The 12,906-nt window shown below is 43.4% G+C and overlaps 1 protein-coding gene across 2 annotated transcripts in view; it reads left to right on the top strand.

Annotated features, from left to right (window-relative positions):
- The window catches only part of SLC12A4 (solute carrier family 12 member 4), a 425,396-nt gene that overhangs the window by 218,428 nt on the left and 194,062 nt on the right, over window positions 1-12,906 (top strand). For both annotated transcript variants that reach the window (XM_069216265.1, XM_069216266.1), the window contains exons 6-7: window positions 1,882-2,012; window positions 4,967-5,208. In XM_069216265.1, the coding sequence (XP_069072366.1) occupies window positions 1,882-2,012; window positions 4,967-5,208 (373 nt within the window). The remainder of the gene's footprint in view (window positions 1-1,881; window positions 2,013-4,966; window positions 5,209-12,906) is intronic.

Here is a 12,906-nt window from a genome sequence, read left to right as displayed (position 1 = left end):
CATCAAACATGGCTGTTTCTATGTCTGGTTGAATGCTAAGATATGCAGAAAGCCCCTGCTGTGCACACCAAAGTGTTTGCACATCAGTAGGGGTTGGTCTCAAGGACGTAATTAAGGCCAGGCTTTTGGCCATGCACTGTAGTTAGTCATGGCTGCCCACAGACATATGGAAAGTAGGTGCATCCTCTGACACATGGTGTATATGCAGCATGGGTTGACCAAACAGGATATGGGGGCAGGCCTGCTTCACCCAGCTGAAGGCTATGTGCAATACGTTACATCAGCATTGAAGCCTGGTACACCACACCATTAAAAACAATCACAGGAAAACTTTTAGCTACCTTTCTACTTAAAATACCATTTGTTTAAAATAACATCCACATTTCCCTGAAACAAGACACTTGAAGTGACTTTGTAATTACTAAGCTCAAAATCACTTGAAATTCACCAATTTTGGTAAGTTACACAAATGATATTGCACTGATCATGATCTGATATAACATCACTGATGACATCTAAAATTACATTATGAGTGACATCTCTGTAAACATCTTTGATGACATTACTTATAAACCCAAGAGTACATGTGGAAATGTCAACAGTCCATTCTTAACAATTTCTGTTTTTGTATACAGCAATCGTCTATGTCTTGCACCTCCTTTAAGGAACACCAATAATTTGTGAAAATATTTAATAAGACCTACGTTAACCTCAGTACGTAGAGTGCAAACCAGGGGTATAATGTACCCTATCACCCCAAGGTACCGATGTTTAGAGGATGTCCAAAGACCCCCCCCCCTTAGTATTAATGGGTTTGGGGACACCCCAGCACTTCACAATGGAAGTCCATATAAAGTAAGAGGTCCATAACACAGGATTCCTTGTTGTGGATGCACACAGTGATGTTTATTCAGTCCAACTTCAGTTGTTGTACATGGTCCTTGCAGCAACAGCCTCAGCCAACACATCTTTCGTCACTCTTGGTAACTTTTTCAATGCTAACGAGTTGCTAAAACTGAGTCACGAAGATAAAATTGAGATCCTTACTTGTAAGTTAGACCACCCTCCACAGCAATGAGTCCTGTGTTATGTACCTCTTAATTTATATGGACGTCTTCTATTTTGATGTGTTGGGGTATCCCCATATCCAATTTCTATTTTTGCTCAAACTAACCACTATACATTTTGAACAGTGGAAATCGATGCCACTTGATCTAGGGAAACATAGGCCATGGTTGCTAGAATCCTGTGGTCACATCACCTTAGTGGAAGAACAATGGGCTCGGGCACTTGTGCCACAAGATGCTGGTATATGTGGGCACTAGTGTTGAACGTGACTAATAAAAACATCTAAGTGTACACACTGATGAAGTTAATATCAATGGTGCTACATAAATTAGAATTCAGTATTAATGCTACCCATTATGCATTGTTAAAGTAACAATGTCACAGATGAGTTGGGCTAATCAGAACAGAGTGCTGATATGAGTTCACTCAGTTTTCTTGAGAGCAGGAGCATTTTTCAGACAACACTGAATCACTGACATGTTTGATGTGAATGTTGCTGTGAAAGTGGCTGGTTATGTGTGTCCTAATTGTACAGTTTTCTAGCACCCTGAGAAGTAGTGATGATAGCAAAGCACTGTGGAGAATTAAACTGGGGGTTGATTAAATATAACCTATTCAAAGTTTGCAATATTCTCTAGGTTGCACCTTTACAAAATGTTTCTTGACGAAGAAATATTTTGCAAAACTCTTTTGCTAAAGAGTTATTCGTTCTTCAGGCTAGGGCCTCTTATGACAACCATGGTGCGTAAACACAACATTTTGACGGGAACATGTTCAGCTGCAGCAAAACTAATCTCTGTTTCATTTTCTTAGCTGGAGGCTCCTACTTCATGATCTCTAGGTCTCTAGGTCCAGAGTTTGGAGGCGCTGTGGGCCTATGCTTCTACTTGGGAACAACGTTTGCAGGTGCTATGTACATTCTTGGTGCCATTGAGATTTTACTAGTAAGTAATCCTGCATAGTTGTTATTGATTTTGTGTGTAAGTTGTGCAGTCCCCGCAACTGTTTTCTACTTCAGGATAATCCCTCTCCACGTTGTCCAGCAACAACAACATTTGCAATCTATGGTCCTTGTCTATGCTTGGCCTTGGATTGGACAAGAATCTCCACTTAGCCAAGGAGTGCTAAATGCTCACTCTGTCCTTGTTTATGACATTTATTATCTGCAGAAAAATTGTATGTGTATCATTGTTTACTGTACAATTCCTGTGACTTTTCTTGCAAAACATGATATATGGCACGATCTCTTTAATATCCCATTTTTCAAACAACTGTTTGCACCTGTAAGTTCAACTTAAACATGCAAGTGGATATTTATAACTTCAAAAAACTTTTACACTTGTAAAAAAGTGTACCCACAGATACTGTAAGATAATGCGGCTGTCACGGATGCTGTGAGATGAGTGTTACTTATGTATGACACTTGCCCAAGCATAAATGTATGCTATGTACTTCAAACAAATCTTTATTTGGTTAGAAAACCATAAAAGACGTACAAAAGTTAAAATATCAAAAGACATAAAACCAAATAAAAAAATCCTCAAACATTTTATATATGACTAGTCAAACAATAATTACTTCCCCACTAGGCCTCTCCATCTCACAGCAGCAGAGATGAACTTATAAATGCTCAAACATATATATTCAGACTGTAAAAGCTGTAGGTAAAATAAAGCAGGAATACACCTCTTAATATTCAAACTTTGTAACATCGTTACGAATAACTTTTTCCTGCGTATTTAATATAAAGTGCAGCAGAAATTGAGGGGAAATGGAGCCACATGGAGAGGGGTCAAGAGCAGACTCTGAATACACTCTACTCGGGTAGGCAACTAGGAAGTGAGCTATACCCAAATTAAATGTAATAGGATGAACCTTTGATGGGATTCCAATGGAAATAGCAGGTAAGGCTCAATACCCTCTGTGGTGACCAATGGGAGAAACTCCTCCACCCTCCTCTTGCCCCTCACAGCCGACATTCTGCGTTCTAAAACAAGCTCAAAAGATCCTGCTTCACCTGCAAGAAACCACTCTGCTCTGCCCAGGGCTACCAAGAGATCCTTCACATGTCTAATCCAAGGGTTCCTGCAGGCTTGTTCTAAAAGTAAACAATTTTGCACTATTTCCCGATTGAGGGAGCTCTCAACCTTAGTCCAAAGTGAGTGCCATAGCATTGCTGGTGCCTGCCCAGTACGGTCTTGCAGAGGGGAAATGCCTAGCTCTATTTGACATAGAAGGCCTGGAACACTATTAGAAACTGACAATAGCTTCCTCAGGAAGACATTTTCTTTTGCCTGCAACTTTGACACGTCCTTCTAGCCCCACACGCCAGCCCTGTAGGTAGCTGTCGAAAGGCACAGTGCCTCATAGATGGCAAGCAACGTGTCCAGGCTCCTAGTATGCTATGTACTATCACAAATGTGTAAATGATTGTACCTTTAGGAAATAGGAATTCAGAAAATATAGCAAAGGTACTGCTAGGAAGTCCATCTATGGCTGCTTTCTATGCTTGATTCTGCAGGTTTTCAGGCATACTTTAAAAAAACTTTGTGAATTTCAATGAGGTCCAGTATTTACTTCAGAGTTAGGAGGAAACCTGTTGGAACAAATTTCTTGCTTTGTTTATTTTTTCATGATTTTGAATCAGGCCTTTAGTGTATTTGAGGCAGTAAGCCTGTCTGTGACTTAAGCCCTTCCACCAAAATTGGGGAGGGTGAGACAAACTAGGACTGTTTATGTACAAAGACTGAAGATGATTGATACAAGATAAAACAAAAAAGCGATGAAGGGAATGCTTGAATTGAACTAATCCATTTCTATTTACTCAGGCTGCCTTCCAGTCCATTATTTAGCTTGTTTACTGTAACGCTACCACCAGCTGGGTCCAAACCTCTATCTAACTGGTTACCCATTGGTTGAGATTAATTCAAGAGGTTCACTCAATCCTGCATTTGTTTTCCTCAGTGATACTTGATGCAAGATCTTTGTACCAAAGTGCAACTATTATTAATTGTGGGTCCTCCTGCAGGTAGGCTCTTACAGTCAGTTGTTGTAGCCCAACCTTTAAGGGTGTGATCTCGAATGCAGGGAGCCACATGGAGATCATCTCAAAAGATTCATTAAACAATTATTAATGATTCACACAGTCAAATGCGAGTCTTGGAGAAGCCAGAGAAGCAAGAATTTCATGCCACTGCTGGACTACATAATGATAACAATAGCTTGTGTTTTTACTTGTGTTTATATCATACCACAGTGTTTGCTCTCTCTCAGATATGTAATTAACATATGTCTAATAACTAATTTAATGGTGAATAAACCTGGATGTCTATTGGCCGTGAAATAATGGATGCCTGAGCTGTCCTAGGTAGGATTCTAATATGTGACAAAAGAGTTGGTATAATAGTCAAACGATCTCAAGGTTGCTTCACAGTCAAGAAAGCCAAATTCCAGTACATTTGCTTTCTGGAGAACTGTCGGGGGCTTGTCAATGTTATTACCTTAATGTTATTTTATAAAGATAGCTAAAATGTCCAGCCAGTAACAGTGCTTGACACTCCACCCAGTCCTCACACTGAGAACTGCACACACAGTTTGCAATTCTCAGTGCAAGAACCAATGACTGCTTGTGCTGGCATTGTTTTTTTTTGCCTATAGTTCATTCACCATTTTAAGCACTGGTGGATGAAAGTGGATTTTGCTAAAACAGCAAAACTGACACTGGATTCACCTCCCCTTACCGTGGAATAAAAAAAAATCCCACACATAGTTGTGAATCACTTGATGTCAGCAGCAAACATTTAGCTCTCAATCTTTCTAGTATATTAAGAGTTGTAGCCTGTATTTTTCTATTAAACATGCTTTCAATGTATATTCAACAACATCCTTGGCTTTTCAGGTGTACATCGCTCCAGCAGCAGCAATTTTCCATTCTGCCAATGTCCATGAAGAAACCAGTGCCAACCTGAACAACATGCGCGTTTATGGGACCATATTTCTCTTCTTCATGGCCGTGGTTGTCTTTGTGGGTGTGAAATATGTGAACAAATTTGCTTCCCTTTTTCTGGCTTGTGTCATAATATCCATATTATCCATCTACGCCGGGGCTATTAAGTCTATTTTTGATCCGCCTTCATTTCCGTGAGTGGTTTTATATATTTGTTTTGATAACTTGGGGGTGTAAAATAAATGTTGCGAGTACTTACAGATTTACTGTTTGTAAGTCGAAAGAAGTGATGGTTTAGCCTGTGTTGGTAATAATGAAGTGAGTGAAGACAAACAGTGTAACCTTTAGACATGTTGTACAGCTAGTTTTGTGTGCTGGGACAATCGCTTAAATATTACATTCTCTGAAGTGCTGAAGTGCTAGCATTGGCTAAGGGAAAACAAACCTTTCAGAACACTGCTTCCCAGAGGTGTGGTATGAAAAGTAATGGGACATCACCCTGGTAGAGTCTTTCCCGATGGGTAGCGGGGGTGGATGAGAACAGATCCCTTTGTACTGCTCTTGCTGCCTTTTTTAAGATCTTCAGGAATGCAAGAACAAGTCGAAATGTGGCCATACCAGGAGGATGTAGATGGAAGAAGTGATAGGGGGAAATTAGAAAAGTTTATTCTGTAAGGCTTAATGAATAACAAGAACTTAGATAGAATGTGAGAGTGTCATAATGAGTTTTGCAAGTGAGTGTGTGACAATCCTGCAGAGGCTTACTGGAACTAGGACAGGCCCCTTTTGCAGCGCATACCAGCCATGATTGGAGCCTGCGTGCAAAGATGATTGGATCCTGCATTCAAAGATGATTGGGACCTGCATACAAAGCAAGGTCATGTCACGACTCACGTGCTGCTTGCGCCTGGAATTTGCAGATCTGGTGGCGTGAATCTTCAATGTTCGGCTTTGGCCCAAAAAGGGGCGACTCTTTCTGGTAGCCACGGTGCTGTAGGCAATGGAGACACCAAGAACAGACCGTGCCCTTCAGAAAGTAGCGCCAGAGGGAAAAAACCCCTTAAAAAGGGGAAAAAACCTCCAAACAGGAAGACTCCTGGAGAAAAACAAGAACAAACAAACAGGAATCCAAAAGGAGCAAAAATCAGAAAACACAGAATGCTGAATCCAAAACCAAAAGGCAAGGAAATCAGGAGCGAAGACACTAACTGAGCAGAAAGTGTTGCAGCGCAAAGAAAGAGGAAAAACACAGCCCTTATATACCAAAAAACAGGAAGTGACCCACAGGAAGTAAAAGGACACCATCTTAGATAGGGAAACAATACATAGAACAGAATAGTAGAGGAACCATAGAGAATAGGGAACAAGGAATGCTGGGAAAGCACAGGAATCTGGGAAGGAGGAAAAAACATAAAGAAAGGCACACAACAGACTGCAAAAAAGAAGAAGGACAAAGAAACGAAGAAAAACAGGTAAGAGGGTTCAGAGACCCCTGGGACAGCGAAAGGCAGAAGGAAGAACGAGGCCCCAAGCAAATCTGGGGCCTCGAAACGCGCAGGAGAGGCTGGGGGCGCGCCGCGTCTTAATAACGCGGTGCGCGGCCCGAGCCGAACGCCCGGCAGAAGTCGAGCTCTCGGCTCGCGCCGCACCGCGCGGCGCGACAGTAGGTCCCCCTCCCGAAGGCCCAGGTTTAAGAGGGAATAAAGGGTGAAAGCGTTGAATCAGGAGAGGAGCGTGAACGGAAGAGGCATCTTCCCATGAACATTCACTGAGAGGATAACCCTTCCAATGAATCAGATACTGAAGTCGTTTATGAAAAAGACGAGAGTCACAAATTTCCTGCACTTCATATTCAGGAGCATCATCCACAAGGACAGGAGGTGGACAAGGAAACTGACGTGAGTAAGGATCAGGCACATAAGGTTTAAGCTGAGAAACATGAAAAACCGGATGGATCTTCCATGTATGGGGTAAGTGAAGACGGACAGTGACAGGATTGACCAACTGGAGAATACGGAAAGGCCCATAGTAACGAGGTGTGAACTTGTTTTGAGAGAGACGTGAGGGCAAGAATTTGGAGGAGAGCCAGACTTTATCTTGCAGATGATAATTTGGATTGGTTGTACGTCTCTTGTCTGCAGCCTTCTTCATATACCTCTTGGTATGTAACAAATTAGATCGAATTAGTTTATGGAGTTGGAGAAGGCGTTTGGAGAAATAGTTAATAACAGGTAGAGGAGAGTTGGATTGTGGAGAAGTAGGGAAAGAGGTAGGATGAAAACCATAGGAACAGAAAAAGGGAATGACCTTGGAGGCACTATGGACTGAGTTATTGTAGGAAAACTCAGCTAAAGAGAGGTAAGTGCTCCAGTTACTTTGGGTAGAATTGCAAAAGCATCGAAGATATTGCTCTAGTCCTTGGTTCAGACGCTCAGTCTGTCCGTTGGTCTGAGGATGGAACCCTGAAGACAAGGCTCTATTTATATTCAGGGTTTTACAAAAATGCTTCCAAAATCGGGATATGTACTGAGGTCCTCTATCAGATATTATGGTATGTGGAAGTCCATGGAGACGGAAGACATGATCTATGAATATTTGACTTAGTTCTTGAGAAGTAGGCAGCTTTTTTAGGCCAGTGAAATGAGCCATCTTTGTGAAAGAATCCACTGTGACCATGATAACCCGGTTTCCTGCTGATGGTGGGAGCGAACACATAAAATCAGTAGAGATAGTATGCCATGGGGCCGATGGAACAGGCAAAGGCTGTAGTAATCCTGCCGGTCTGGTGTGAGGTATTTTGACTTGGGCACATATGGGACAGGCCTGAACGTATTTTTCCACATCCAGTTTCCAGGTAGGCCACCAGAAAAATCGTGAAAGTAGTTCTTGTGTGGCTTTGATGCCTCTGTGACCAGCTACAGGGGAATCATGGCACATTTGTAATGCTTTCTTTTGCACCTTGTTTGTAGGGAGGAATATCAGGTCTTGGTAATAAAAATATCCTTGTTTCTTGTACAATAATGGTCTTAGTTCTTCTATGTCATGGTCCGATAGGTTGGCGTATTCTTGTTGTACTTCTTCCAGGAAAGACTGAGCCACTCCAATGATCTTACTGGGTTCTAGAAGATACTGGGATGAGGAAGGAGAACACTCTGGATATCGGCGAGACAGAGCATCAGCCAGAATGTTTTGAGATCCTGGAATATATGTAATATAAAAATCGTACTGACTGAAGAAAAAGGCCCAGCGGGCCTGACGACTATTCTGGCATACAAAATTTCTTAAACATTGTAAATTACGGTGGTCAGTCCTCACCTCAAATGGTTCCTTGGAACCCATCAGAAACTGTCTCCACTCAAGGCAGGCTGTTTTCAGAGCCAATAATTCCCTTTCAAGTACGGAATAATGTTGTTCAGCTGTGGAAAGGATATGAGACAAATAGAAAACAGGATGTTCAAGGCCATCATCCTCTTGTCGTTGGAGTAAGACAGCTCCGATGGCTCTCTCAGAAGCATCAGTTACTACTATAAATTGCTTGGTGGTATCTGGATGTCTTAAGATGGGGGCTTGGGTGAAGGCTCTCTTTAAGCTTTGAAAGGCTGCTTCAGCAGCCTCAGTCCAGACAAACCCCTTCTTTAAATTGTCCTTCTTTAAGGTGTGAGTTATGTGGCTAGTCTGACTGGCAAAGTCTAGAATGAATTGTCGATAGAAGTTTGCTAAACCTAGGAAACATTGTGTTTCTTTTATGGTAGAAGGAGAAGGCCACTCTAGGATAGCTTGTACCTTTTCTTGATCCATAGCTATGCCGGTGGGACTTAAATGATAGCCCAGATATTTGACTTCCGTCATGTCGAACTCACATTTCTCTGGTTTGCAAAATAGTTGATGATCACGAAGTCTTTGAAGAACTTGTTTAACATGGGAAGTATGGAGTTCAGGATTTCTAGAATAAATAAGAATGTCGTCTAGGTAGATCACGACTGTCTGATTCAGTAGGTCTGAAAACACTGAGTCCATAAATCTCTGGAAGATTGCGGGGGCGTTAGTAAGACCAAACGGCATAACCCTATATTCAAAATGGCCAAATGGGGTCCTGAATGCTGTCTTCCATTCGTCGCCTTCTCTTATGCGTAAAAGGTGGTAGGCTCCTCGTAAATCCAATTTAGTAAAACGTTGGGCCCCTCTGATTGCTTCCAGTATGTCCCTGATGAGAGGCAAAGGATAACGATCTTTAATGGTAATTTTATTCAGACCTCGAAAATCCAGGCACGGACGAAGATCCTTAGTCTTCTTGGGCACAAAAAAGAGAGGGGCCCCAGCCGGAGACGACGATGGAACAATAAGACCACTCTGTATATTTTCGTCCAGATACTCCTTTAGAACTTCCTTTTCGGGTTCCGTGAGGGAGTACATCCTCCCAAAAGGAACAATTGTGCCGGGTTCCAATGGAATTGCACAATCATATTCTCGATGTGGAGGTAGCACAGGTTTTGACGGTTTTTGGAAAACATCCTGAAACTCCAAATAGTGGTCTGGGATCCCTTGGACCGTATTAATGGACATACCAGTGGCACCTTCAGTAGCTAAGGATCTTTTCGGAGACCAATACTTGTCGGAAGTAAAACAGTTCTCATGACAAAATTGCGAAGACAAAGAGACTGTCCGGGTAACCCAATTTATATATGGGTTATGTCTGATGAGCCACGGAATTCCAAGAATGATGGTATGGTTAGGGGACGTAATAAGATCGAAGGAGATGTGTTCTTGATGGTTTCCCACCTGTAGACTTAACATCAGGGTAGTGGTGTCTACAGGACCAGAGGATATCAAAGATCCATCCACAGTGTGTACCTGTTCGGGTACTTCTTTTGCTTGAGTAGGAACTAGGTTAGCAGCAGCCCACGTCTTGTCCATGTATATACCACTAGCACCACAATCTAGTAATGCCATAGTCTTTTCTTGACGACCGTCAGGAAGTTGTAACAGGACCGGAAAGATGAACAAGGCAGTTGTATTGTCATTAAAGGAGCTGATGGAAGGTATAGCTGTAGATCCCGTCCCCTCCCTTCTTACAGAGGACGGGAGGTGGCGTTTCCCGAAGGCCTGGACGGACGTACTGGACAGGTACGGAGCATGTGACCAGCAGAACCACAATGCAGGCACAACCCTCTCTTGCGTCTGTCTTCTCGTTCACTAGCAGAGAGCGGACCTCGGGTAGTATCCACCTGCATGGGTTCCCCTTCGATGTCTCTAGCAGGAGTGCGAGGTTCCTCGGAACGCTGCAGGTAAGCACGTGAGCTACTTGGCTGGGCAAACACTCTACTCCTTTTCTTCTCCGATCTCCGTTCCTGAAGACGATATTCGATGGACAGTGCTTGATCCATCAGGCCACGAAGATCTTCCGCTCTGGTAGAATGCACTAGTTCATCCTTTATTTCTTCTTTGAGTCCTCTACGAAATAATGTTACCAGAGTACGTTCCACCCAAGTGGTCTCTGCCGCCAGCTGACGAAAACGGGTTATATATTGCAGGACGTCTTGGGAGCCTTGTTGGATGTCGCACAAGGCTTCTTCAGCGGAGGCTTCCAATCCAGGACGACTAAACATCTGTTTGAAGCGACTCACAAAGGCGGAATAGTCTGACAATACAGGGTCGTTGGAGGACACCATCGGGGTTGCCCAGGCCAAGGCTGGACCGGATAAGGCACTGATAAGATAACCCACCTTGGTCCTGTCGTGGGAGAATTGAGTAGGTCGGAAGGCGAAATACACCGTTAAAGCATCCAAGAACTCGCGAAGCTTGGTTGGTTCACCAGAGAAACAAGGGGTAGAAGCGGAGATTGTCGGAACATCACTGGTGCGGAGGGCCAAAACCTGTCGTAACGCAGCATTTTCATTACGTAGTTGTTGCAATTCCTGGGCTTGTTGCTGAATCGTGGTCAACAGAGATTGCTCCGGATCTGCAGCAGCCGCCACTGTATTATCCATGGTGTTTGAGGACGTCGGAATGGTTTGGCGCTGCAATCTGTCACGACTCACGTGCTGCTTGCGCCTGGAATTTGCAGATCTGGTGGCGTGAATCTTCAATGTTCGGCTTTGGCCCAAAAAGGGGCGACTCTTTCTGGTAGCCACGGTGCTGTAGGCAATGGAGACACCAAGAACAGACCGTGCCCTTCAGAAAGTAGCGCCAGAGGGAAAAAAACCCTTAAAAAGGGGAAAAAACCTCCAAACAGGAAGACTCCTGGAGAAAAACAAGAACAAACAAACAGGAATCCAAAAGGAGCAAAAATCAGAAAACACAGAATGCTGAATCCAAAACCAAAAGGCAAGGAAATCAGGAGCGAAGACACTAACTGAGCAGAAAGTGTTGCAGCGCAAAGAAAGAGGAAAAACACAGCCCTTATATACCAAAAAACAGGAAGTGACCCACAGGAAGTAAAAGGACACCATCTTAGATAGGGAAACAATACATAGAACAGAATAGTAGAGGAACCATAGAGAATAGGGAACAAGGAATGCTGGGAAAGCACAGGAATCTGGGAAGGAGGAAAAAACATAAAGAAAGGCACACAACAGACTGCAAAAAAGAAGAAGGACAAAGAAACGAAGAAAAACAGGTAAGAGGGTTCAGAGACCCCTGGGACAGCGAAAGGCAGAAGGAAGAACGAGGCCCCAAGCAAATCTGGGGCCTCGAAACGCGCAGGAGAGGCTGGGGGCGCGCCGCGTCTTAATAACGCGGTGCGCGGCCCGAGCCGAACGCCCGGCAGAAGTCGAGCTCTCGGCTCGCGCCGCACCGCGCGGCGCGACAGGTCATGCATAGCAGTCACTTTCTCAGTTAAAGAAAACATCGAAAGCCGACCACTATTTTAACATGCATTAATACTAGGATGGTGAAGGGTGCTCTAATGTTCTAGTGAATAGTTGCAACACTCAGATCAACAGATCTGTATGAAGCCCAGATGGGTGAGGTCTTAAACGCACATGCCACTGATGGGTAGAAACATCTGATAGAAATATTAGTAAGCATGGTTACTTTTATCTAGTACTCGAATATTGGATCAGAGTGGGTTGCAACAAGATGTTCTTTGCCTTCCTTTATGTCGCTACTGGAAATTGGGGATTGAGTACACACATGTATACAGCGCGCTAGATGAGGCTATATTTAGCTGCCAGTAAACAGTGTTAGCTATTGATAAGAAAAAAAGCAGCGTGAAGAGAAGATGAATACACCTTTAGACTGAGAAAGGGTTGGACACTTCAGAATGAAGAGAATGTTGAAAATGTCATGTCTCTAAAGATGAGATAGTTATCATGCTTTCTAATGAACTGAGACAGATCCACATTTCTGAAAGAATTTTAGCTGTAGATTCCTCACCATTTGAATCCCCCCCAGGTGTCAGACTGAATACAGAATCTTCAGCAGTACCTCTGTACGGTGGTAGGCAGCACCTTGTGGCTCCTCACTGAAGCAGTTCCAGAAATGACATGTGGGGCCAATATAGGTGCCACTTGTGTGTGCTGATGTCAGTTCCTTTTTGTTTGTGCAACAAGATGCCGAACGAGTGCTCTCTCTTGTCAATGAACATTTTGATGAAAAATACTGACATAAGCATCTCAATGTCCAAGGAATGTCAATCCATAAACAACACGTTTTAAACCCTGCCAGAGAATCTTGCAAACAAATGTTTGTGACAGTTCCCGATCGGGTGTGCTTGTTGTGACTGGGGTTGTCACAAATCTGAGGCCTGCAGTGAGTGCACGTCATTTAACTCGGATGCCATTTGGGACCCCAAGTCTAAGCTTCATATTGCCAACCATACCAAAGCCTCCATATCAAGACTAGTCTAAGTCCAAGGTCCAGTCCGGGGATCTGGGTCCTGTTCACATTCCTGT

This window comes from Pleurodeles waltl, chromosome 12, assembly GCF_031143425.1.
Source record: "Pleurodeles waltl isolate 20211129_DDA chromosome 12, aPleWal1.hap1.20221129, whole genome shotgun sequence".
Classification (NCBI taxonomy): Eukaryota; Metazoa; Chordata; class Amphibia; order Caudata; family Salamandridae; genus Pleurodeles; species Pleurodeles waltl.
Note: the sequence above shows the minus strand (reverse complement) of the source record. Positions and strands in the feature narration are given on the sequence as shown.